The sequence below is a fragment of the Podarcis bocagei genome (assembly GCF_964188305.1).
Source record: "Podarcis bocagei genome assembly, chromosome: 2".
In the NCBI taxonomy this organism is placed as follows: Eukaryota; Metazoa; Chordata; class Lepidosauria; order Squamata; family Lacertidae; genus Podarcis; species Podarcis bocagei.
In genome coordinates, this window is record NC_138126.1 from 46,729,730 (window position 1) to 46,753,934 (window position 24,205).

The 24,205-nt window shown below is 43.8% G+C and overlaps 1 protein-coding gene across 2 annotated transcripts in view; it reads left to right on the top strand.

Moving 5' to 3' along the window:
* Nucleotides 1–24,205, top strand: part of KBTBD12 (kelch repeat and BTB domain containing 12) — a 58,445-nt gene that overhangs the window by 22,524 nt on the left and 11,716 nt on the right. The window contains exon 5 of one of the 2 annotated variants that reach the window (XM_081184172.1): nt 5,814–6,883. In XM_081184172.1, coding sequence (XP_081040298.1) covers nt 5,814–5,944 — 131 coding nt within the window. In that variant the 3' untranslated portion in view covers nt 5,945–6,883. Of the gene's footprint in view, nt 1–5,813; nt 6,884–14,544; nt 14,743–24,205 lie in introns of those variants that run through there. The other variant, XM_081184171.1, reaches the window with a different exon arrangement.

The window sequence follows — 24,205 nt, forward strand, 5'->3', positions numbered from 1 at the left end:
TTATTTCTTCATGAACCAGTTATGCAGAGCTGGTTTACAGAGAATGAGAGAGCAATGTATGGGCTCAGGCTCTCAGCTTGACTGCTGGGACTAGTGAAGAGAAATGTTACAAGAGAGATTACAGCTATTAAACCCATTGTGTATTCCAAAGATCAATTTAACAGTGAATTATTTGGAGAGAAAGAGAGAGAGAGAAAAAGATTAGTTTCTCTCCCTTGCTCACAAACTGTGCTCAGTTGCAGGAGTATCCCCCCTTTTCTTCTTCCATTAAAGAGGCAGCACTAGTTGTAAAGCACTATTTAAAAAAAACAACAACACCAGCAACTCACTGATTGCAATTAATGAGCTTAATGAGGTCAGAGTTACTATAGTCTCCATTTGACATGGAATTCAAGGTGTCATTTTTTGGAAAAGGTAGGGAATGAACAAAAGGTCAAACGTTTCAAAAGAAATGTTTTTGCTCATGTCACCTTGTTGAGGTAAGACATTGGGCTGGGGAAATTGAAGGTGGTTTGTTTGTTTGTTTGTTTATACATTTCTATCCCACTTCTCCTACCAGGAGTTCAGGGTGGTGCATTGTGGGCCATGCACTGTACTGTGGGGTGGTTTTGCCTCTAGTCTATTAATTTTAAAAAGTAGACAATTCTGAAGATGCTGGTAGGAGTAGAAACCTGACTCTAGCCAACCACGCAGCCTCTCCTGTTTCCGCCAGGTGCACCACACAGACTCCCAACACCTGTGCCACTTCTAGCACCTTTGCTGCAAGCTGGCCAGCCTTGCAGTTCAGGGCTGAAATGCTGAGGATAATATCCTTTCGCTGACACCACATTGTGTTTTTACATCCAAAGCTTGCTTGATAATCCCAGCTTCTTAATGGCTGTGTCTTCCTTCCCATTTATATATGTGTTTTATAAACACAGATTTGTTAAAATTTAAAATCCATTAAACTCATTGCTTGCAGAGCGAAAACGCTTTTTGATTGCAGAGCTATCCAAGCGTGATATAGAAAGCTCGGAAGCATTAATGGCTTTGATAACACAAAGATGTCTCTGCTGGTTTGCTGTAGTTATGCTGTGACATATGAACTATTTCCCAGATAAAACAAATAATGTTCTTTCTTCACATTGAAGGAGGAGGGGAAAGTGTATTTATGGCACTAGGGAACGCTGTTTGGATGAAAATTCTGCCCCCTTTTACATGCTAAAAAGACAAGCACAGACACATTGGGTGGTATTAAGTAAGTTTTACTCAGAGTAACCCCATTGAAATTCGTGGACCTAACTTGGGGCTCATCCACACTTTTGTTCCCCTGGGAAAACCCACTATTTATTGCTGAATCAGAGCAAATGGCAATCAAGTTTTCTGCGGATTGCCGCTTGTTCTGATTTGTTACTTAAGAGTGGGTTTTCCAGGGGAAAGCAGAGGGGCAAAGACAAAACCGCTTGGATTTCTGCCTATAAAGCACAGGCCAAGCGGAAGTGTGGACGAGCCCTGAGTCTAAGACATAGCTGAATATCACCCATAGTGAAATATTTCAGATATTCAGGCGGCATACACACCATACATTTAAAAACAATGGCTCCCCCCAATGAATCATGAAAACTGTAGTTTGTTCAGAATGCTGGGAATTGTAGCTCTGCGGAAGGTCAACTACAGTTCCCAGGACTTTGGGGGGAAAGTTGTGCACTTCAAATGTATGGTGGGTACGTAGGAAGCCTTTTTCTGACCTAAAAGCTTTCCAGCTGCATGGAGATTTTGATGCAAAAGCTATCCCCTGCACACATTCTCCAGTTCTTGAGCTACAATTCCCAAAGTTCCTGGGAGGAGGAATGGACTGTTAAGCCACTCTAGGAATTGCAGCTCTGTAAGGGGAATGTGGGAGTCTCTAAACAACGCTCAGCACTCTTAACAAGCTACAGTTCCCAGGATTCTTTGGGGAAAGCCATGACTGTTTAAAGTGCTGTTATACTACTTTAAATCATGCAAAAGTCAGCAACAAATCACATGTTCCAGTAGAAGATGGGGGCGTTTCTGATCACTGTTGATCCATAGGTCTAATGCACTATCAAAATGGGTAGATGTGGGAAATGAACTGCACTACTAGCTCAAAAACAACAGCAGCCCTTTGATGACATACAGTGGTGCCCCGCAAGACGAATGCCTCGCAAGACGGAAAACTCGCTAGACGAAAGAGTTTTCCGTTTTGGAGGTGCTTCGCAAAACAAATTTCCTATGGGCTTGCTTCGCAAGACGACAATGTCTTGCGAGTTCCTGCTTGGTTTTTTTCCTCCTCCCCCCTTTTTCTAAGCCGCTAAGCCGCTTATCAGCTGATCCGATCAGCAGATAAGCCACTAAAAGCCGCTAATAGCGCTAATCCGCTAATCTGTCAATGGGCTTGCTTCGCAAGACGGAAAAACCGCTAGACGAAGAGAATCACAGAACGGATTATTTTCGTCTTGTGAGGCACCACTGTACTTTCTTATTTTCATAGAGATGGAAGAGACCACAAGGGCCATCGAGTCCAACCCCCTGCCAAGCAGGAAACACCATCAGAGCACTCCTGACATATGGTTGTCAAGCCTCTGCTTAAAGACCTCCAAAGCAGGAGACTCCACCACACTCCTTGGCAGCAAATTCCACTGTCGAACAGCTCTTACTGTCAGGAAGTTTTTCCTAATGTTTAGGTGGAATCTTCTTTCTTGTAGTTTGGATCCATTGCTCCGTGTCCGCTTCTCTGGAGCAGCAGAAAACAACCTTTCTCCCTCCTCTATGTGACATCCTTTTATATATTTGAACATGGCTATCATATCACCCCTTAACCTCCTCTTCTCCAGGCTAAACATGCCCAGCTCCCTTAGCCGTTCCTCATAAGGCATCGTTTCCAGGCCTTTGACCATTTTGGTTGCCCTCCTCTGGACACGTTCCAGTTTGTCAGTGTCCTTCTTGAATTGTGGTGCCCAGAACTGGACACAGTACTCCAGGTGTGGTCTGACCAGAGCAGAATACAGTGGCACTATTACTTCCCTTGATCTAGATGCTATACTCCTATTGATGCAGCCCAGAATTGCATTTTGGGGACTGTCCTGTTTTTACTGTCACTCCTGGGAGACGCACCGGGAAATGTCATGGGCAGAGCATATCCACACAGGTGTGTACTGTGTGTCTGTTTCTTCCGGCACTTTTGCTGAAGACACGCACATGATTGCTCAGATTCTAACATTACTTCATCCCTATCTACAATGCTCAGTTCAAAGGGTATGTGAGACACTTCTTTCATTATTTCCTGTTTACCTGCAGCATTTTTTAACTGCAGTTTGCCATGCATAAATCCAACATAAAATTGAAAATATAAATCATCATAAAACAGTCAGTTAAAATAATAGAAAGAGCATTCCACGGAAGAAGGTGACTGCACGCCATCACTCTCCCCACAAAAGGCCTGGAGAAAGAGGTGTGCCTGCACCCGTAGATGAAAAACCAACCATGTTGGTGTGAGATTCACCTCAGACAAGGGGCCACCACAGCAAAGACCCTCTCTCACGCACCACTGCCCTTGAACTTTATTTGGTGGTAGTATTACACTGGAACAATTGCATTCCACTGTTCCCTGCCTTGGATTCTGCACAACAGCACTCTGAACAGCCCTAAGAATCACAACCAAATTTTCAGATGGAAAGAATATTGTGTTTTCCCAGCTTCGAAATATTACATGTTACGTGCTGCTGCTGCTGGTAGGAATACTAATTCAGATAACAGCAACATTCCTTTGAGGAAATACATTTGGATCTGCCACAATAAATTGTTATCAACTGATTGCCTAGGGAAACCTTTATTTGTGTAAACTCAAAAATCCTTATTTGCATAAACACAACCCAAGAGAAACATCAACACAGGAGAAAAGGAACTTTGAAAAATTAATAATAATCTTGATGCACAGCTGCTAAGTGGGACTCTTCCCTTTTTTAATTTATAATGATTCCACCATCTCATAAAAAAATCAGGGCAGGGCAGACCCTCCAAGTGTCCCTATTTTCCAGGGACATCCCTGATTTAGAGAGGCCGTCCCGGTTTCTGATTTTATCCTGAAATATCCTGCTTTTCCTTAGGACGTCCCTATTTCCGTCGGAGAAATGTTGGAGGGTATGGAATTATCTGACTCCTGAGCTTTCTGAAGGCAATCCTATGTAGGGATTTTTTTAAAAAAAAATGTTTCATGTTTTACTATGTTTTTATATATGTTGGAAGCCGCCCAGAGTGGCTGGGGCAACCCAATAAGATACGGTACATGGGGCATAAATAGTAAAATTATCATTATGGAATGGGATGTCCCTGTTTTCATCGGAGAAATGTTGGAGGGTATGGCAGCGTACAACTAAATGTATACAATAAAGCACTGTTAAAATAAATCACTGGCTAATCGAAAGAGTTTTAAGCAGCTACTTAAATAGGTCTGTTGGCATAACAAGGTCTTCAAGAGATGCCTGAAAATCAAAGGTGAGGATGCCTGGCGAATCTCAGCTGGAAGAATGTCCCACAGCATGGGACCAGTGACACTAAAGGCCCAACCTCTAGTTGAAGCCAGTTGGGCCTCTCTAACACATAGGACACCTCAGCACGCTTCTCCAGATGATCATAACTAGTCACAATCATATATCTTTTGGTGTTGCCCTTCAGCACCAGCAATGCAGGGAGGGCTTTTGGGGTGAAGAGAGTCCTACAGTCAGCACAGTCAGCACAGCTGCCCTTCATTGCAGGCAGAAAACAGGTTCCCTCCAAAATCAACAAGGAGCCTTGTGCCACCTTAAAGACTAGCACATTTCATTACAGCATAGATCTTCAAGTCTGTGAAAGCTTGTGCTACAATAAAAAAAATATGTGTTAGTCTTTAAGGTACCGCATGATGCTTGGTTGATTTTGCTGCAACAGGCAGGCATGGCTGCCCCTCTGGAAAAAATGCTCCATCCAGGGTTCTTTGTTATATTGCAGTGATGATCATATCTCTTATTAGGATTCAGGCTGGAGTTGTTGGCTTCCATAGCAACAGAACGAAACCTAAAGGGAACAAAAGCTTGCCTTGGTCTTTTCATGGAGCATTCACCTGTTTTATCTGCTGGTTCTAGAAGTCTTTGAGAAGCTTCAAGCTATCACTTAGGAATGCACAGAAAACTGTAGTGAGGGCTAGATGTCTTCTCCTAGGAATTGGATTCATTTAAAAGAACCTTACAAGGGCACTCACCGCTTACTGTACATTTGTGAAGCCATTGAAAACATTGATGTGGCCTGGTTTCTCTGCCCCATCCCAATTATTTTATATCTGTCAGGCATATAACCAGGGAGAGGAAATGTGCCTGGAATGAAACTACAATTTGAGTCCTCTCTTGTGGTATATCTGGGTCACACAGGAAACAAGCAGGTATTCTGGAATCAGAAGGCCTTTCCCATAGGAGCATACCCATAAGGCAAATGCAAGTTGAGCGCCAAACTATTCATCAGGGTGTCTTTAAATTTATTTATTTTGAACTGCACCCCCCCCCCGAAAAAAATATTTTCCAAGCCCCCAACATAATTGAAACTGGTGTCTTTCCTAGTAGTTACCATCATTTTCTGATGAGGAGGTGTCCAATTTCCCTCCCTGGGCTTACGCACGCAGCAGTACATAATGATTTTGAATGCCCTGTCAAAGCTGGCTTTTCACTATTAAGAGAACTGTACACATTCTGTTCCAGTTCAACATAAATCCCCTGCTTTGTTTCAGAACTGCAGCGCTGCAAAATTATTATCTTTTGATTGCGATTTTCATTTTGAAATAACAGTGACAGAGGGAGTACCTGCAATGAGGGACCTTTTGAAAATGCTGTTTGGAGTAAATGAAGGAAAGAACCTTGAGGATAGTTCCCTTGACTTGTCACTCACAGCCCTGACTGCACATCAGAACATTTTGTGAAGATGCTCCCAGGCTGTCACTATTTTCAGGTGGGATTCACTCACATCCGAGCAAATTAAGGCCGCACAATTCAAGCTGATTTAAAACTCTTGCAAAACTAACTACTTTCTCCAAAAGATCAGACTTTTTGCAATAAGTCTACTCACCTCTCTTGGTGCGGCGGTGTTGCTGGACAGAAGAAGCTTCACTGGGACCCCGACGGTGGAATTCAAACGGCAGTGCCCTTCCTGATAGGCGGAGGAGGCATATACCCCCACTGCCTATCAGGAGCTGGATCTTAGCTTGCACCCTGCATTGGCTAATGGGGATGCAGGCTGAGACGTGGGTGGAGCCAGGGGAAGGAGCCAATGGAGCTGACGGTGGGCTTCCCTCGGATCCGCCCCCTGCCCATTTAAGCAGCCCACACCTGGGGCACAGCCTGTTTGTTCCTGCGCTGGGTTTTCACCCCATCCCACCTACCCACTGTTTACACTGATAGGCAATGACTTCGCTGCGGCTACAGTGGTCGCTGTTCTTTACAGGGCCGGGTAGGAATTTTCCCACTAGGAATTTGCATTGGCACTGACCTGGTGGTTTTGCCTACCTCATAGCAATTTGTCACAACTGGTTGAGCATTGGCGCAATCCCTTGTTTTGGATGGAGGGGAGGTTGCAGTCCCCGCCTGCCCCTCCAAACGCAGGGGTATCCCGTTAAAGGGATCCGGGGGAAGTGGTCATGTCCATGTGCCCGGGGGGGGGGGGGGGGCAGGGCCAAAGGCCCTCCCCCAGATGGTGGTCCCTGCGGGGGTCACCCTATTTGATGTAAGTCTTTGGAACCCCCGCCTGGACTGACGATGCGTCACTTCTGGCAGGCGGGCCAGAAGTATTTAGATTGCCCCATGCCCAAGCCAAACCTCTTTCATCTGTATTAAATAAAGTTGTGGCCTGTTTTGACCCAAAACCCCAGTCTGATTGGTCTCTTATTTATATGGGTTGGGTTATGGGAAGTCCCATGCCTTGACCTGCAAGGAAAGTGGTGGGGAAATGGACTGCAAAGTGTTGGATAATACTTGCTTGATGCAATGTTGGGCTTGTCCACAACAGAGCTTACTGTGGGTTTGTGGCCCCTTGCAAGCTCATGAGGACTGTGCCCTGCGGATGGGAAGTAGGGAAGGCATTAAACAGGTGGAAAAAATTGACATAACAATATTCTGGAATTGAAAATGGCCACCACGTTATTGATTACAGATGTAGGTAGGCATTGGCTTACACACTGGCTATGTAACCTGACTCAGCCTCCTGCCTGAAGTTGTTGATATGGGTTGTGCCTAGGTTGCCTCAAGATGCAGATCAACTAAGCTGGCCCCACCCCCGGCCACCATTGGACGTTCTTTGGCCCGTCTACTCCCTATTTGGGCTTCAGGACAGAATCTTCCACCCAGACCCCTTTACTGGGGTACACTGAAAATTGCAAGGGGATAATCCACCTTCTCACACACCCATTCTGGGAATAGACCAAGGATTCAAGGCAATGTCTTATCCACCACATGAGCCGGCCCCCACTTGGGGGGCTCACCACCAAACCCACCTACAACTCCACCAACTCCACAGGCCCCAGTACACATCTAGCAACCAACTCTGATTGTCGGCAGGTGATAGGTGCATGCCATCCAGATAATACAAGTCCTTCTTGACAAATGCAATGTCTGGATACCGTATGTCTCTACCACCCAAGCGCTCCACGCTGCTTTGTTCACCTTTCACAGGGCATGACTGATATGTGCAGGCTCCCTTGAGCCACACCATTGCTGTTGTTGCAGGAAATGCCCATGGTCTGCCCCATGCCAATCTCCCTCAGAGTTGCAGCCTCATCACAGCCATGTTGCCGCATCAAGATCTGCCGCCGACTGTGCTGCTGACACTCTGTGCAACTGGCCAAAATACTACAGTGGCGGACCCTTGTAAATTCAGGTTTACATGCCACAAAAAATAATCCAATAAACTGGGGGGGGGGGAGGCATTCCACTTGTCCTGTGCTTTCCAGGCACAGGTCTGAGTGGTTTTCTGTTTGCCCCACCGCTTTCCTGGAGAAAACACACTTTACCACTGAATCGGAGCAAACGTTAATCCGTGGGAAACCCAACTGACGTTTGCTCCAATTCAGCGCCATAGGGCAGGTTTCCTCTGGGGGTGGGGGTCTGCAGGAAAGTGAAAGTGTGGATGAGCCCTCAGTTAATCTGTCTGTAAAAGGGGAACAAAGCTGACAAAGTATTGCTAATTACTGTGACAACAGGATTACTGTGAAGACATGAGTTCAGAACTGCGAATGACGCTGCACCTATCAATCCGTGCCATCATAAGGACAATAATACAAATTGAGTCAGGAGGAACAGAATGCCCAGCAGGCTGCTGCTCCTCCCCCAAACAGCTTCATCCTAGTGAGGGACTGAGAGATGCTTTAAAATGTGAATTTAATTACCAAGGTTATGCCCAGCTAAAGAGGATGTGAGGGGCTTAGTCTGAAGCATACATGGCAATGGCCAAAGCCAGCTGTAAGAAAGATGCTGTTAAGGAGCTTTTCTTCTTTATCTGCCTAATTTACCAGCTGACCAGACAAGGGCACTATTTAAATCAGAGACGTGACATGTACTTGCCACTCTGAGACTACGACCAAAAGGCAAGGCATTAAAAAAGCTTGTTCCTCAAAGCCATTTGTATTTATTTATATATTATATCCTCCTCCACCCCTTTCTTCCTTCAGGGAGCATGGGATGGTTCTTTTACCTGCCCTTCTCATTTTATCCTCACAACTGGAGTGGAGCAAGCAGGATGCATTGCTCTGTCGACCGAGAAAAGGCAGAAGGCCTGGCTCCTAGTATTTATAACAGCTCCTGGCCTTGTACACCTCTGTTTCTTTTGATGCTCAAAAGAGGACTCTGAGGTTGAAGCAGTCTGTGACAGCTCACCAGCCAAATCCCCTGTTGCTTAAGGTTTTCCAAGACCAAGCAAAGCAAATGAGCAAGTCACTTCTAGGGATTCTACTAAAGATGTTTGGAAACCGTATCTTCAAAATTGTACATTTTGCTACTTCAAGCCCCACATATTTACATTTCATGAATGTGTAAGGTTGTGGTTTTTTAAACTGCCCATCTTATTCGGAAAGCATCCAAAGAGCCTCAAAATTCAGTGCACATTAATAAAGTTCTTAGATGCAGTTACAAAAGCAGAGAATGTTAAGAAGCCCAGTGGGCAGAGAAGTTCCCAGTTGTTGGGTACAATTTCAATATGCTTCAGCAAGCAAATATGCAGAAACAAATAGGTACTTTACCTCATAAGCAGATAGCACTGGAAACTGTGACAAGACATATTGCAGCCTAGAGCTATAAATGGAAAGTATTGTATCTGCTCTAACTGGCTTTGAATCAAGTCCTAAGACCACCATATGCTGCTGAACCACTTAATTATATAATGAACCTGTTTTAAATGGGAAATCTCCAAATGATCATACTGCGAGCAGAAAAAAAGACTGTGTATGTCACAGGGAAATCCTTCATTTTATTGCCTCCTGAAGTGAATCCTCATTTTCTCCAGTAAGTGAAGAAGCAGTAACTAAGTAGAGTTTAGATAATTTGCTCACCAAATCTTCAACACAACCAATTCTTTCACTATTTAGGGTTGATACAGAAAGCATCTGTTTTCTTCTCACCCAAAATGTGGGTTCTGCTAATGCAGGAACAGATTTGAGAGCCTGTTGAAAATCTGGCCCTCCTGTGGCAATCTGAGAACACAGCTGTCGTTTTATGTTTAAAACTGGTCACTCCACCTTTCCTAAATAATAATCCGTTGGCGTGGAAATAGAATCAATGCACATTATATGGTGCTCCATTCAGCAGTGTGGATGCAGAAGTTTATGGGTCATGCTAGCACATTCATCTCTGCAATTTAACAATTACAGATTACCCACCTAAAACTGCTCGGTGGGGGGTGGGGTTGGGGGAGATTGTAAGCAGCCCTACTGAAGCCAACAGGACTGCTCCAAAATAAGTTCAGTTGTATTCCATGAAGGTCATTCTTATTGTGTGCTAGCATTGCCAAGATTTTGAGAAGAGGGCTATGCTGAATGTCCTGCTGGCATCTCTCTCCTCCCACCCGCAAAACAAGTGCTGAAACAGAGTTGAAATAAGTGTGTGCCGCGTGTGAGCAATCTAACTGTTGAAGGATCAGAAAATACATGTTCTGTATATGATGGCTTACCTCCTGCTGGGTCAAAATTGAGGAGGACATCTCTGGAATCAGCCATGGGCATTCAGAAAGAGTGGACCTCTAAAGGTTTGAATGGATCTGTTTCTGTGCTTGTGTGATGTGCCAAGCACCTAGGAGAATCTGAATGCACTGTGGGACACTTTGCTCTGAACCACAGCAACACTGATGCTCCAGAGTGTACTGTTAGCAGCATACAAATGGAGGATGCCTTTGGGATGCTGCAAATCTGTCCTAGCCAATCAACGCTGAGCTCAGACCTCTCAGTTTACTGGTAATTGGTAGAGTTTCTTTTGTTCAACAGGAGAATTATAATAAGCATGCTTATTAGGGCTTGGCAAATTGTTGTAGCGGTGACATAAAATTATATTGTTATGTAGGCGTTTGTGTGGTGTTTTCAAAGCATATACCTTTCACTCTAGCAGGCAATTCATTCTTATGATACCTGAGAATGGAGAATCGTTCGTTCTGTGCCTCCATCATATCACTTTTGTCAGGGGAGGGGCCCATAGCTCAACAGCAGAGCGATACATACAAGAGGCCACAGTGGCAGAGCTTGCACACAGAGGGCAACAGGTTCATTTCCTGGCATCTCCAGTTAAAATAATGCCAGGTATTCGAGTTAGGAAAGACCACTGCCTGAAAGCCAAACTAGATGAGATATAACAACATAAGAAAGGGCTTGGTGGATCAGACCAAAGGCCTATCTAGTTGAGTGTTCTGGCCAATCAGCAGCCCACAAGCAAGACGTGAGCACAATAGGCATGGGGGTTAACTGTTTGTTCCCCACTGCAGTCTGATTCATGGACAGGGGGAGCATAATTATTCTGCCAACCCAGAAATATTACCTTAGGTTAAGTACTTTGCTTTAGGATGAGAACAAAAATCGTGCTCTGGCGGCGCAGCAGCAGCAGGAGGCCCCATTAGCTAAAGTGGTGCTTCAGGTTAAGAACCGTTTCAGGTTAAGTACGGACCTCCGGAACGAATTAAGTACTTAACCTGAGGTACCACTGTAGTTGCATTGAAAGGAAAGCTCCCATTTGCAATCTAGCTGGAATGAATGCATTCTTACACTCCCTGAGCACTTTAGGCTGTGTGGATTCAAGTAGCAAACCATGTGAAGGAAGAGACTATCAAACTTCAAGGTTATTTATGCCTCCACATGTGCAGGGCAATCCTGTGGATATTTATTGGAAGTAAGCCCCATTATATTCAGTGGAACTTACTCCCAGGCAATTGTGCAGAGGATTGATCCCAACTCATACGATTAGTTAAAAGTTTTGCTGTTGACTTTTGTGGGGAAAATATTTATTCCAACGTAAGTACGTGCACATTTGCAGTGCTCAGCTAGCAATATAATTTATTGTGCATTCCTTATTGGGTAATATGCTAGCATCTTTTAAACATGGCCTCCATCCAAAGGCTGAAAATAGTCACACATTCAGATACAGATTTCCTCCGCCCAATCATCCAAGGCCAAATAGTGCTTTAATACCAGACTCGTCACTCAGCCAGATACCCCTTATTTAAAATTAATGTGCTTTTGTGCAAACATCCACTTTCAGATATGTTAACATTTCATTCTGTGTTAAGTAAACACTGCATGCCTCTTGATACATGAAGTGAGCTTTTAGCCCCAACAGCAAATACATGCAAGCTTTGATTGCTTATGTACCACATTCAGAAGCCTGTGCGTGCTTCAGGGCAGCTTCGGTACCAGCAAGCTGACCCCTTCTCTTCAACAGAACTAGCAATTCTAGGCATGATTTCCTTTAAGCCCACTGAGCTCTCTCATCCATTGGTTTGAATGTGAGGAGTTCCATGTGTGCATCAGAGCTCTGACCCTACAAAGAAATACGGGCCCCGGAATGTGTGCTTGTGATCATAGGTATGGCAAGTCACCCCCATCTATTTAATGCAAGATCCTGGGGATCTGCTTCTGAGGACATTCAGAAACCTCTGAGCCATTCCTAGAACCTTGACCTACACAAGTCACAGCACTTCACAGATGAAGGAAAACTTCCCATTATGGTTCTAAAGAAGGGAAGGAGTGGTAGAAAAGCACCTGTGATCTAAATACAGAGGAAGCAATGCAGCATGCAACTAATGGTGTGTTCACATGACCGTGCAGTGAATCCCTCATCTCACCCTGTGCATTTCCAGGTCTTTGCTCCTAGCTGTTCACATCAGCACAACTTCATTATTGTCAGATTCATTTCTATTTATGTACACACCAGGGGCATTGAGGGGACAGTTATATCTTTACCCTATGTAAAGGTTTTCGTACCTTAGCTAGAGATGAATTGGAAATAGCTTAAGGACTTGAATCAGTGTGAAGCTTGTTTAAAATAATAATGCATCGAACAGTAGTACTTTACAACATAACAGAGGATATATAAAATATTCTGGATAATATTGTGTGAACACAGAATAAAAACCCAGCCCTGAGAACACACTGAGGGATGAATTATTTTGATTATTTAATTTCTATACTGCTTAATATATTAAAATATTTCTAAAATCGAAGCAACAACAGACAACTTGAACCAAATATTACACAGTTACATATAAAAATATTATATTTATACAAAGTTACTTATATATATAAATCAATATCAATTCATTTTCCTTCTGATGTACCCTCTCAGCCTCTGAGTTCTCATCCAGGGTCCAAGCAAACTTTAGCTCACCCACCAAAGTCTCACAATAGAAGTTCCTGGAAACAGGGGACATCACCCTGGTCTCTCACTCTAGACTTGCTTTTCATGTGCAGACCCAAGGTGGACAGGACTTCCTCAGGCTGTATCCTACTCAGCTGGACTCCCCACACCCAGTTCCAGGTACAGCAAATTTGTTGAATTTCCCAGGGGGTCCAGAGGATGGGAAAAGGGTCCCACTCCATTTACATCTCTTTCTCCACCCTCTGTCCTCTCCTCCTTCTCCACTGCACAGTAAACAGGAGAGTGAACACAGCCTAAGTTGTGTTGGCTTCAATTGGACTAAAAATGCTTAACTTTTGAGCATCTTGCCCATTATGAACGGTGCGCCATTTGAGCTGGCCATTTATAACTTAGGCACAACCACTGCAGCCACAGCCTAGTAAAATATATTGGCCTGTTCAAAATGTACTTCTTGCCACATCTGGCTTTGATAGAGTTGTGGGAATTCTCTTTCAAAGAGGCAGTGAATTCATGTTTTGTTTAATTAAGAGGTATCTGAATAGGCACATTTCCACCTGATCCATTTGTGTGTGTGCTCGCACAGAAAGTCTGCATTTCTTTCTTATCTGTTGCACACAGTCCACATTCTTCCTTCAGGGGTCAGTTCACTTCTGCTGTGGGGATATCATATTTTCCCAGCACTCAAACTAAAATATTTTGTACCTTGGAAAATGAGACGGTTCTCCCCAGATACTACATTCCTTGCTTTGGTTGCGGCAATGAGGAATGTGGTTCTGCCAGTGCAATAGACAAATTTATTATTCTCTCTCTCTCTCTCTCTCTCTCTGTGTGTGTGTGTGTGTGTGTGTGTATGGTGTGTCCAGCCATAATTCTGAAAAAGGAAGGGGCAAAGAGCAGCAAGGTATACCACACCACCTTGTGACCATTTCTTTATTCATTCATATATTCACTTGTCCATCCTTAATTCTTTAGAAGGTGTGTGCAGTGTTTTGCCTCTCTTGCTATGGAATGCACATCCAGCCTGGTTTTTTTAAGGGGTGAGCAACAGTCTAAGTTTCTCCAGCACACCAAAACCATTTAGTCCTCTCTTCTCCTATTTATATGCACATAGGACAGAATAAGGAACGTGGAGTCCTCCAGGTGTTGATGGATGGACAATTTTTAAAATAATATTTTTGACATACAAGTTTTCCAATATACCAGACTTGCACAAAACAACAGATTAAAAAAGTGTGTGTGTGTGTGTCTGTGTGTGCTACTCTCAGCCATATCAGAAGCCACAAAGGAGAACCTCACCAAGCAAGTAAGGGGTGTGTTCATAGAAGACACTCAGCAAAATGTCACCATACACATGCTAAAAACACACACATACCATACAATGCAGTACATCCACTGTTGGGTAACATGCAATTTTATATTGGATCCCCGCCCCCGCCCCTCATTATCCATAGATCAGGAAAATATGAATTAAATGTATGGGGAGTGTACGCTACCACTTGGATGAGGATAATGTTGTGTGGATGACGTAGAAGACATATCATATCAATCAAATCAACTTTAAACAGCCTTGCGTACACAGCTGATATGAAGAGCCATTAGTGGCAATGCATTCCTCCATGTTTTCTGCTATCATTAATGTATGTCTCTGTCTGTCTGTCTGTTTGTCTTTCTCTGTCTACAGGTGGGATTGGCTGTCTTGGTCGAGACAGAGGACAGTCACGGCAATGTCTTGACGCAGTGGAGATCTATAACCCTGAAAGGAATTTTTGGAGAGATGGTCCTCCCATGCCCTATCCTCTTCTCTCCTTGAGAACTAACTCTACCTCTGCTGGCGCTGTGGAACGGAAGCTCTATGTCTGCGGGGGATTTCGTGGAGCAGGTACTGGATAAATCCAAAGAGAATGTGGCTGTTTTTGTAATATGCATTAGGAGCCACCAAGGCATCTGAATACAGATTCCATCATCCTAAGAGATACAAGTTGCATCCTGAGCAGCTTTTATAATCATTCTTCATTCTTCTGATACATGAATAAACTGAGCATCATGTCATCTGTTCCCTTGGAACCAAACTTGAAGGGTGTTTTTATTTTCCCAAGTTTTTCAACCCTCTGTATGTTGCCCATGTCCTGACTGGTGTTTGTTTTTCATGCTGCTGACTATTTTTATAAAGTTGGTAGAGCAGGAGAATTTTAATCTCAGGTTCATAGTTTCGACCCCCAATTTGGGCAAAGGATTCCTGCTTTGCAGGAGGTTGAACTAGATGATCCATCCCTTCCAACTCTACAATTCATATATTCTCTCTCTCTCTCTCTCTCTCTCTCTCTCTCTCTCTCTCTCTCACACACACACACACACACACACTATCTAGGCAGAAAAAATTAGAAAGTTGCTATAACAGAGTTCCCAGCAATATCTGTGGTTCAGCTTTCTCCTAAAGGTAAAGGTAAAGGGACCCCTGACCATTAGGTCCAATTGTGACCGACTCTGGGGTTGCAGCTCTCATCTCGCTTTATTGCCCGAGGGAGCCGGAGTACAACTTCCGGGTCATGTGGCCAGCATGACTAAACTGCTTCTGGTGAACCAGAACAGCACACAGAAACACCGTTTACCTTCCTGCCAGAGCAGTACCTATTTATCTACTTGCACTTTTGACGTGCTTTCAAACTGCTAGGTTGGCAAGAGCAGGGACCAAGCAACGGCAGCTCACCCCGTCGCGGGGATTTGAACCGCCGACCTTCTGATCGGCAAATCCTAGGCTCTGTGGTTTAACCCACAGTGCCACCCGCATCCCAGCTTTCTCCTTGTTGTTGTTTAGTCGTTTAGTCGTGTCCGACTCTTCGTGACCTCTCCTGTCTTTCACTGCCTCCCGCAGTTTGGTCAGACTCATGTTTGTAGCTTCGAGAACACTGTCCATCCATCTCGTCCTCTGTCGTCCCCTTCTCCTTGTGCCCTCCATCTTTCCCAGCATCAGGGTCTTTTCCAGGGAGTCTTCTCTTCTCTTCTCATGAGGTGGCCAAAGTATTGGAGCCTCAGCTTCACGATCTGTCCTTCCAGTGAGAACTCAGGGTTGATTTCCTTAAGAATGGATACGTTTGATCTTCTTGCAGCCCATGGGACTCTCAAGAGTCTCCTCCAGCACCATAATTCAAAAGCATCAATTCTTCGGCGATCAGCCTTCTTTATGGTCCAGCTCTCACTTCCATACATCACTACTGGGAAAACCATGGCTTTAACTATGCGGACCTTTGTTGGTAAGGTGATGTCTCTGCTTTTTAAGATGCTATCTACATTTGCCATCGCCTTTCTCCCAAGGAGCAGGCATCTTTTAATTTCGTGACTGCTGTCACCATCTGCAGTGATAATGGAGCCCATGAAAGTAAAATCTCTCACTGCCTCCATTTCTTACCCTTCTATTTGCCAGGAGGTGATGGGACCAGTGGCCATGATCTTCGCTTTTTTGACGTTGAGCTTCAGACCATATTTTGCACTCTCCTCTTTCACCCTCATTAAAAGGTTCTTTAAATCCTCCTCACTTTCTGCCATCAAGGTTGTGTCATCTGCATATCTGAGGTTGTTGATGTTTCTTCCGGCAATCTTAATTCCAGCTTGGGAATCATCCAGCCCAGCCTTTCGCATGATGAATTCTGCATATACCGTATTTTTTGCTCTATAAGACTCACTTTTTCCCTCCTAAAAAGTAAGGGGAAATGTGTGTGCATCTTATGGAGCGAATGCAGGCTGCACAGCTATCACAGAAGCCAGAACAGCAAGAGGGATTGCTGCTTTCACTGCACAGCGATTCCTCTTGCTGTTCTGGCTTCTGAGATTCAGAATATTTTTTTTCTTGTTTTCCTCCTCCAAAAACTAGGTGAGTCTTGTGGTCTGGTGCGTCTTATAGAGTGAAAAATACGGTAAGTTAAATAAGCAGGGGGACAATATACAGCCTTGCCGTACTCCTTTCCCAATTTTGAACCAATCAGTTGTTCCATATCCAGTTCTAACTGTAGCATCTTGTCCCACATAGAAATTTCTCAGGAGACAGATGAGGTGATCAGGCACTCCCATTTCTTTAAGAACTTGCCATAGTTTGCTGTGGTCGACACAGTCAAAGGCTTTTGCATAGTCAATGAAGCAGAAGTAGATGTCTTTCTGGAACTCTCTAGCTTTCTCCATAATCCAGCGCATGTTTGCAATTTGGTCTCTGGTTCCTCTGCCCCTTCGAAATTCAGCTTGCACTTCTGGGAGTTCTCGTTCCACATACTGCTTAAGCCTGCCTTGTAGAATTTTAAGCATAACCTTGCTAGCATGTGAAATGAATGCAATTGTGCGGTAGTTGGAGCATTCTTTGGCACTTCCCTTCTTTGGGAATGGGATGTAGACTGATCTTCTCCAATCCTCTGGCCACTGCTGAGTTTTCCAAATTTGCTGGCATATAGTGTAGCACCTTAACAGCATCATCTTTTAAAATTTTAAATAGTTCAGCTGGAATATCATCACTTCCACTGACCTTGTTATTAGCAATGCTTTCTAAGGCCCATTTGACTTCACTCTCCAGGATGTCTGGCTCAAGGTCAGCAACCACAATACCTGGGGTATACGAGACATCCATTTCTTTCTGGTATAGTTCCTCTGTGTATTCTTGCCACCTCTTCTTGATGTCTTCTGCTTCTGTTAGGTCCTTTCCACTTTTGTCTTTTATTATGGAAATCTTTGTGCGAAATGTTCCTTTCATATCTCCAATTTTCTTGAACAGATCTCTGGTTTTTCCCATTCTACTGTTTTCCTCTATTTCTTTGCATTGCTCGTTTAAGAAGGCCTCCCTGTCTCTCCTTGCTATTTTTTGGAAATCTGCATTCAATTTCCTGTATCTTTCACTATCTCCCTCGCATTTTGCTTGCCTTCTCTCCCCTGCTATTTGTAAGGCCTTGATGGACAGCCACTTTGCTTTTTTGCATTTCCTTTTCATTGGGATGGTTTTAGTTGCTGCCTCCTGTATAATGTTACGAGCCTTCATCCATAGTTCTTCAGGCACTCTGTCCAGCAAATCTAAATCCTTAAACCTGTTCCTCACTTCCACTGTGTATTCATAAGGGATTTGACTTAGATTGTATCTTACCAGCCCAGTGGTTTTTCCTACTTTCTTCAGTTTAAGCTTGAATTTTGCTATAAGAAGCTGATGATCTGAGCCACAGTCAGCTCCAGATCTTGTTTTTGCTGACTGTATAGAGCTTCTCCATCTTTGGCTGCAGAGAATATAATCAATCTGATTTCGATGCTGCCCATCTGGTGATGTCCATGTGTAGAGTTGTCTCTTATGTTGTTGGAAAAGAGTGTTTGTGATGACCAGCTTGTTCTCTATTAGCCTTTGCCCTGCTTCGTTTTGAACTCCAAGGCCAAACTTGCCAGTTGTTCCTTTTATCTCTTGACACCCTACTTTATCATTCCAATCCCCTATAATGAGAAGAACATCCTTCTTTGGTGTCATTTCTATAAGGTGTTGTAAGTCTTCATAGAATTGGTCAATTTCAGTTTCTTCAGCACCAGTGGTTGGTGCATAAACTTGGATTACTGTGATGTTAAAAGGTTTGCCTTGGATTCGTATCAAGATCATTCTATCATTTTTGAGATTGCATCCCAGTACAGCTTTTGCCACTCTTTTGTTGACTATGAGGGCCACTCCATTTCTTTTACGGGATTCTTGCCCACAGTAGTAGATGTGATGGTCATCCGAACTGAATTCGCCCATTCCTGTCCATTTTAGTTCACTGATGCCCAGGATGTCAATATTTATTCTTGCCATCTCATTTTTGCCCACATCCAACTTACCCAGATTCATGGTTCTTACATTCCAGGTTCCTATGCAATATTTTTCTTTACAGCATTGGGCTTTCCTTTCGCTTCCAGGCATATCCACAACTGAGTGTCCTTTCGGCTTTGGCCCAGCTGCTTCATCAGCTCTGAATCTACTTGTACTTGTCCTCCACTCTTCCTCAGTAGCATGTTGGACGCCTTCCGACCTGAGGGGCTCATCTTCCAGCGTCATAACTTTTATATGCCTGTTGCCTTTGTCCATGGAGTTTTCTTGGCGGGGATACTGGAGTGGCTTGCCGGTTCCTGCTCTAGGTGGATCACGTTTGGTCAAAACTCTCCACTATGACCTGTCCATCTTGGGTGGCCCTGCATGGCATAGCTCATAGCTTCTCTGAGTTATTCAAGCCCCTTTGCCATGGCAAAGCAGTGATCCATGAAGGGGAGCTTTCTCCTAGTGCCTCTTAAATGAGACCCCATCCTGTAGTTTATATTATTTCACCTGATGTGGCCTTGAGAACATGGCTCCGCAGCCATCCATCATGTATGTAGGGCTGGCCCTAGCATTAGGCAGGGTAAGCCTTATACAGCTGATTTTGGGTTTAATGAAAGGGCAGCAGATTGATAGATATTTAATTTAATATGGGCTGTATCCAATTAAGTAATTGGATGAGAGCAAGAACTTCCTCTACTTGTTTACCTGCTGAAGACGACAAAATCTGCTTTGGAGGGTTAGGGGAAAACCCAGAATTGAATTTTTTGTGGGGGGGCAGGGATGCACAGGGAGATGTGTGTTCTATACAGCTTTACTGGAGCAGTGAGTGCCATTTGCTGTTCTCATCCCAGTAGTGAGCAATGGTGTGAACCTGCCCTCACTCCGTGTTTACACCAGAACGTTGAAAAAATCTGAAGGCTTGCCTGCCCTTCAGCTTCTATATGTGGATCTTCACAGCTGTCAAAACTAAAAACAGCAATGCCCTTGGCCAGACTCCCCCTCTAGTGCAATGTGTACTGTTCCTTATCCTTGATACTGCGCACGACTGCTTTCTTTGTTTTCATATATTCATGGAGCTTACAGGAGAATAAGCACTAAGGAAGCACAGAACAGGATTATCTTATCATTACTATTAAAGTCCCGAGAGAGATTTCATGTTCCCCAAATAGTGAGAATAATACTGTCCCACTTGTGTAAAATCTGGTCCCTGTCCCACAAGGCCAGCCTCACTCACACACACCAGCACGCTAAGCATGGATTTTTCATTGTCATAGTAGCAGCTATTGAACCAATTGGCATCCTTCGCTTCCTAACTCATCAGCATACTTGGATACGGTTGGTTAAAAATATTTTGTCAGGTGGCTTCAGGCATGCAGTCTTCTCATACTGTGGCTGTTCGGTTTTCTTTCTCTGCCCCCCTCCCCCCGCCTGCCAAATACACCTAGGTCTTAAGTACATCAAACATGTATTCCCACCTGACACAGCTGCTGTTGCCACAGTTCCTTTCACAAGGAAAACGCCGGCAGACAGATACATTATCTAGCACTAATGAATGTCAAGTCAGGTTAATTACTTCCCAGATTCTCTGCTTAGGAACACCACAAAACACGCATCCATCTTTTATGTGACAGTAGTTCCAGCTGGGCTAGGCTTGAGTTGTTATCTCACTTCATTTTAAAGCTCTGTGTTCTGGATTCTATTCAAAACTAACCCTTCTTCTCACTGCCATTCTTAAAAAAATAAAATAAAAAGACAGACATATTCATGCATTCTCAAGAGACCTGGAACTGTACAGCTCAGAACACTGGTGATGATGGTAATAATAAATCGCTCTATTTCTGTGGTAAATCTTGTGGGGCCCTCCAGCCATACTTTTTATTGTGCGTTCAGGATGATTTGTGCTCATGATGGTATCAAGGTAGTTACGCACAATGCTGGTTTCCCTTGAAACAGTTTTGGGGTATACCTACTGCTTTGTTTCCAGTCAGAGCATGTCCCATAGTTTTCTCCTTAAATTGTGTCACTTTGTGTACAACAAGTATTCAAAGTGTGTGCGTCTTTTCTCCCACTTTCGCTGTGCTATAGTGCAAGAGTACCTTGACAGAGGGCAACCATGCGGTGACATTGAGGGAGCATTGCAGAACAACTAATGTTGTGTGGACAGTTCAGTATAAGTGCACAATTGTTTCATCAATAAAACACCAGAGTGCACTTGTGATAGTGCAGCCTATAGCACTGACTGGCTGAGCTGGTGTGTAGCACTTAACAGTTTGCAATCCAGCTTCTGTGACCTTGGCCAGGACGTAGTTAAATGTCACACGGAAAAGTTTGGATGGGCTCAAAATCTCACAAAGGAGCAAGTTAAGGATTATGAAGAGATCCTGTGATGTAGGACAGGGATTAGCAGACTTCAGATTTGTGGGTTCTACTTCATTATTTTTAAATGAAATCTCAAGTTCTGCTACCTGGAGCTGGGTGCAAAAGATATACACATGCTAAGAATGAAAGGACTCTGAGCCCAGCAATTGTGTGTTCACTTGTGTGTGTCTGCAGGTGGATTTCACATACTGATTTGCCCTAACCTGCCTATTCTTTGCGGGCTTCTATTCATCTTTTATTTTCATTCAGATCTGAAAAACAAAAAGCTGAAACTTAGTAGGTGAACAAATTCTGAGTACTGATGGCATGCATCAAGTAAATGAAGCAATTAGATTCAGCATGACTAACTGACTTATCATCATACAGTTTCTGAATAAGGCCTTTTGTACGTCAGAACTGCCATGATAAACACCCTGTCAAAAATGCCATTATGATGGGAATTGGAGCCCTATCCTGATCTAGAGAGAGGCGGGACTGGCACTGGAAGGAAAAAGGGAGGTGTTTTTCACAAAAAGGTTTGCCACGACGAAAGAAGGGCTAATGACAAACCTCAAATCTCATCATCACGAAAAACTGACTTTGCACGCTGAACTGCTCAAGTTAGTTGCTTTGGAGAGTTCTTAGAATAGTCCCTTTCCCCCTGTTATTTAGATGTGGGATAGCTTTCCTCCACACCTGTGCCCTTAAAGGGATGGCAAAATGTAGCCCAAACTTGGAGGTTGGGGAAACAGCATGTAAACAAGATCCTGAACTAGTGCTGGAGGTTCCCAAATGCATGAACTCACAAAACTCAGTATGTGTTTGTACTGCAAAGTGAACAAAATGTGATCAGAGCCCCTGACAGCTGCTTTCAAGACTGTGCATTTATCTGAAATGTCTGTAAAATAATTATTTATATTACAATATAAATATTACAATTTGATAATCCCAAGTGGTGTTCAGGCCAGTGGACGTCAATACTGGCCGCAGATCATCACACAGCTACAGGCCCTCAAGTCTCATTCTTTTCAAAGTTTGCATAAACAGTGAGCTGGGCTGAAGAGGCAGCTATGGCGTCCATTTGACACTGAAGCGGAGTCTGTTCAGAGAACTGTCGAGACTGCAGGCAGCTATGATTTTTCGTACTTGATTTGCTGCTTAATATTGGCTCATCCTTGCTATTAGTAACTGCTGTCTTCCCATTATTCTATATGGCTGAAGCATTAAGAGAGCTCATTATAAGTAGCTTGAAAACTCTGCTTGAAATCCCTTTTCCAACCTGCTCTGACATCAGCCAGGAATCTACACTCTTTCTTCCATTAAAGCAGTAAAACAGTTATTTGCTTATTAACTGTGCTGATTCTGCTAATATGCATCTAATGATAACATTAAGGCAGGGAGGAATCAATCTTTTTGTTCTGGTGATTCTGCCCGTTCAGCTCCTTTCCACCTCTACCTCTCCAATTATATCCTAGTGTCGCAAATAGTGATGTCCTCCAGTTGTCAGCAATATTCAATCCAGCAGTGGGAGGTTCAGCAAGGCCGTTTTGCGTTAGAATCTCTATGTCAATTACAGTTTATAGCTTTGCTTGCCCCAAGAGGCTATTGTCTTTAAATGAACACTCAGGAATATGCAGTGGACAAGAGCTGCCTTGTGTTTTCCAAGTGGGTTGACTGCTAAGCCATTGCCCGTATATTGCTGATTTCAAGAGAGTTGTTGCAGACTGGTAGCACAATGCTTCAATTACGGCTCTTTCACTCTCAAGCTAAACCTCCGGGCCTCCAGGGGCTGACAGCTGTGGCCTGTGTTTGCCTGACACAATTGTCACATTTAGTATGCTTCACTAAAGGAAAGGGCAAGCACCAGCTTCAGATAACTTGAGGTGGTGGAGGAGAACTGGTGCTTCACTTGCAGAGGTAGCAGCAGCCAGAGGCCATCAGTGGAGAAGGTGAGCTGTTCACCTGGCCCTCCTCCACAGCTGCTGGATTTCCCCTGCCTCATGAGGAAGCCAGCCTTTTTGCACCTTTAGCCAGCAGAAAGGGTGTTGTTCCTTGTGGGGAGTTGCTTTGGGGTGGGAGTAAGCAAGAGCAAGGGTTTCGAGGCCCAATTCAAAGGGCTGGTTTTGACTTTAAAGCCTTAAATGACTCAGGACCACAACCCCTCAAGGATGGCCTCTCCCCATATGAACCAACCTGGACCCTGTGAGCATTCTCTGAGGGCCTTCTTTGTGCGCTTCTTCCATGAGAGGTCTAGAGGGCGGCAACACAAGAACGGGCCTTTTCTGCAGTGGCTCCCCATTTTGTGGCATGTTCTCCCTAGGGAGACTTGCCTGGCTCCTTCATTACATATCTTTAGGTGCCAGGCAAAGACATTTCTCTATAACCAGGGCTGATTAAATATTCTACAGCCTTTTAAATGTATGGGAGGGGGGTCATTGGTTTGTTTTTGTTTTATTAGTTATTTTGTATTCTCATTTTGTTTGTTTTTTGTGTTGTGAGCTGTTCCATGATCTTCAGGTGAAGAGCAATATACAAATGTAATAAATAATAAATAGTAATAAATAATATTATAAGTAATATTTACAAAATCTTCTTTTATGTTCTTTTGTAACAGAATGCCTACCATTTGCTCCCAAATGGAAATATAAAGAGATGGCCGTAAGCAATGGGGTTAAAACCTGCCTCTTGCCCTTGGTGTTGTGTGGTCTGACTTCCACTAAGAGGAGACCCATGGGTCCCTGCAATGTGTCTCTCCCCCCCCCCCACTTACCCAGCTTATTGGCAGATATTTTGTTAGTTTGAAATGATTGTGCATTAAGCAATCAATTTTATTCTATGCTATTAGTCTATGCTATTGACATATGGCCCTTGATGTGGTTTAAAATAACAAGTCAGCAATATCAGCATTATAAAAACAATTATAGAGAAACAGTATGAGAAAGAAAAACACCAGCAATATCAGGGCTGCAACAACACATTGTTTACACAGATGACTCAACTTAAAAACTAGGTGGGAAAGTGAGTTTTTGCTATAGGCCTAAATTGGGTGGGCTTTGCAGGCTTCAACTGGACAGTGAATGGTTTGAGTGCCACCACTGAAAAGGTCCTGTCTCTGGTGGGAAACAACTCCAACTCTGATGGCAGTAGTACCCAAAGCAAAGTCTTTCCATTTGATTTATAC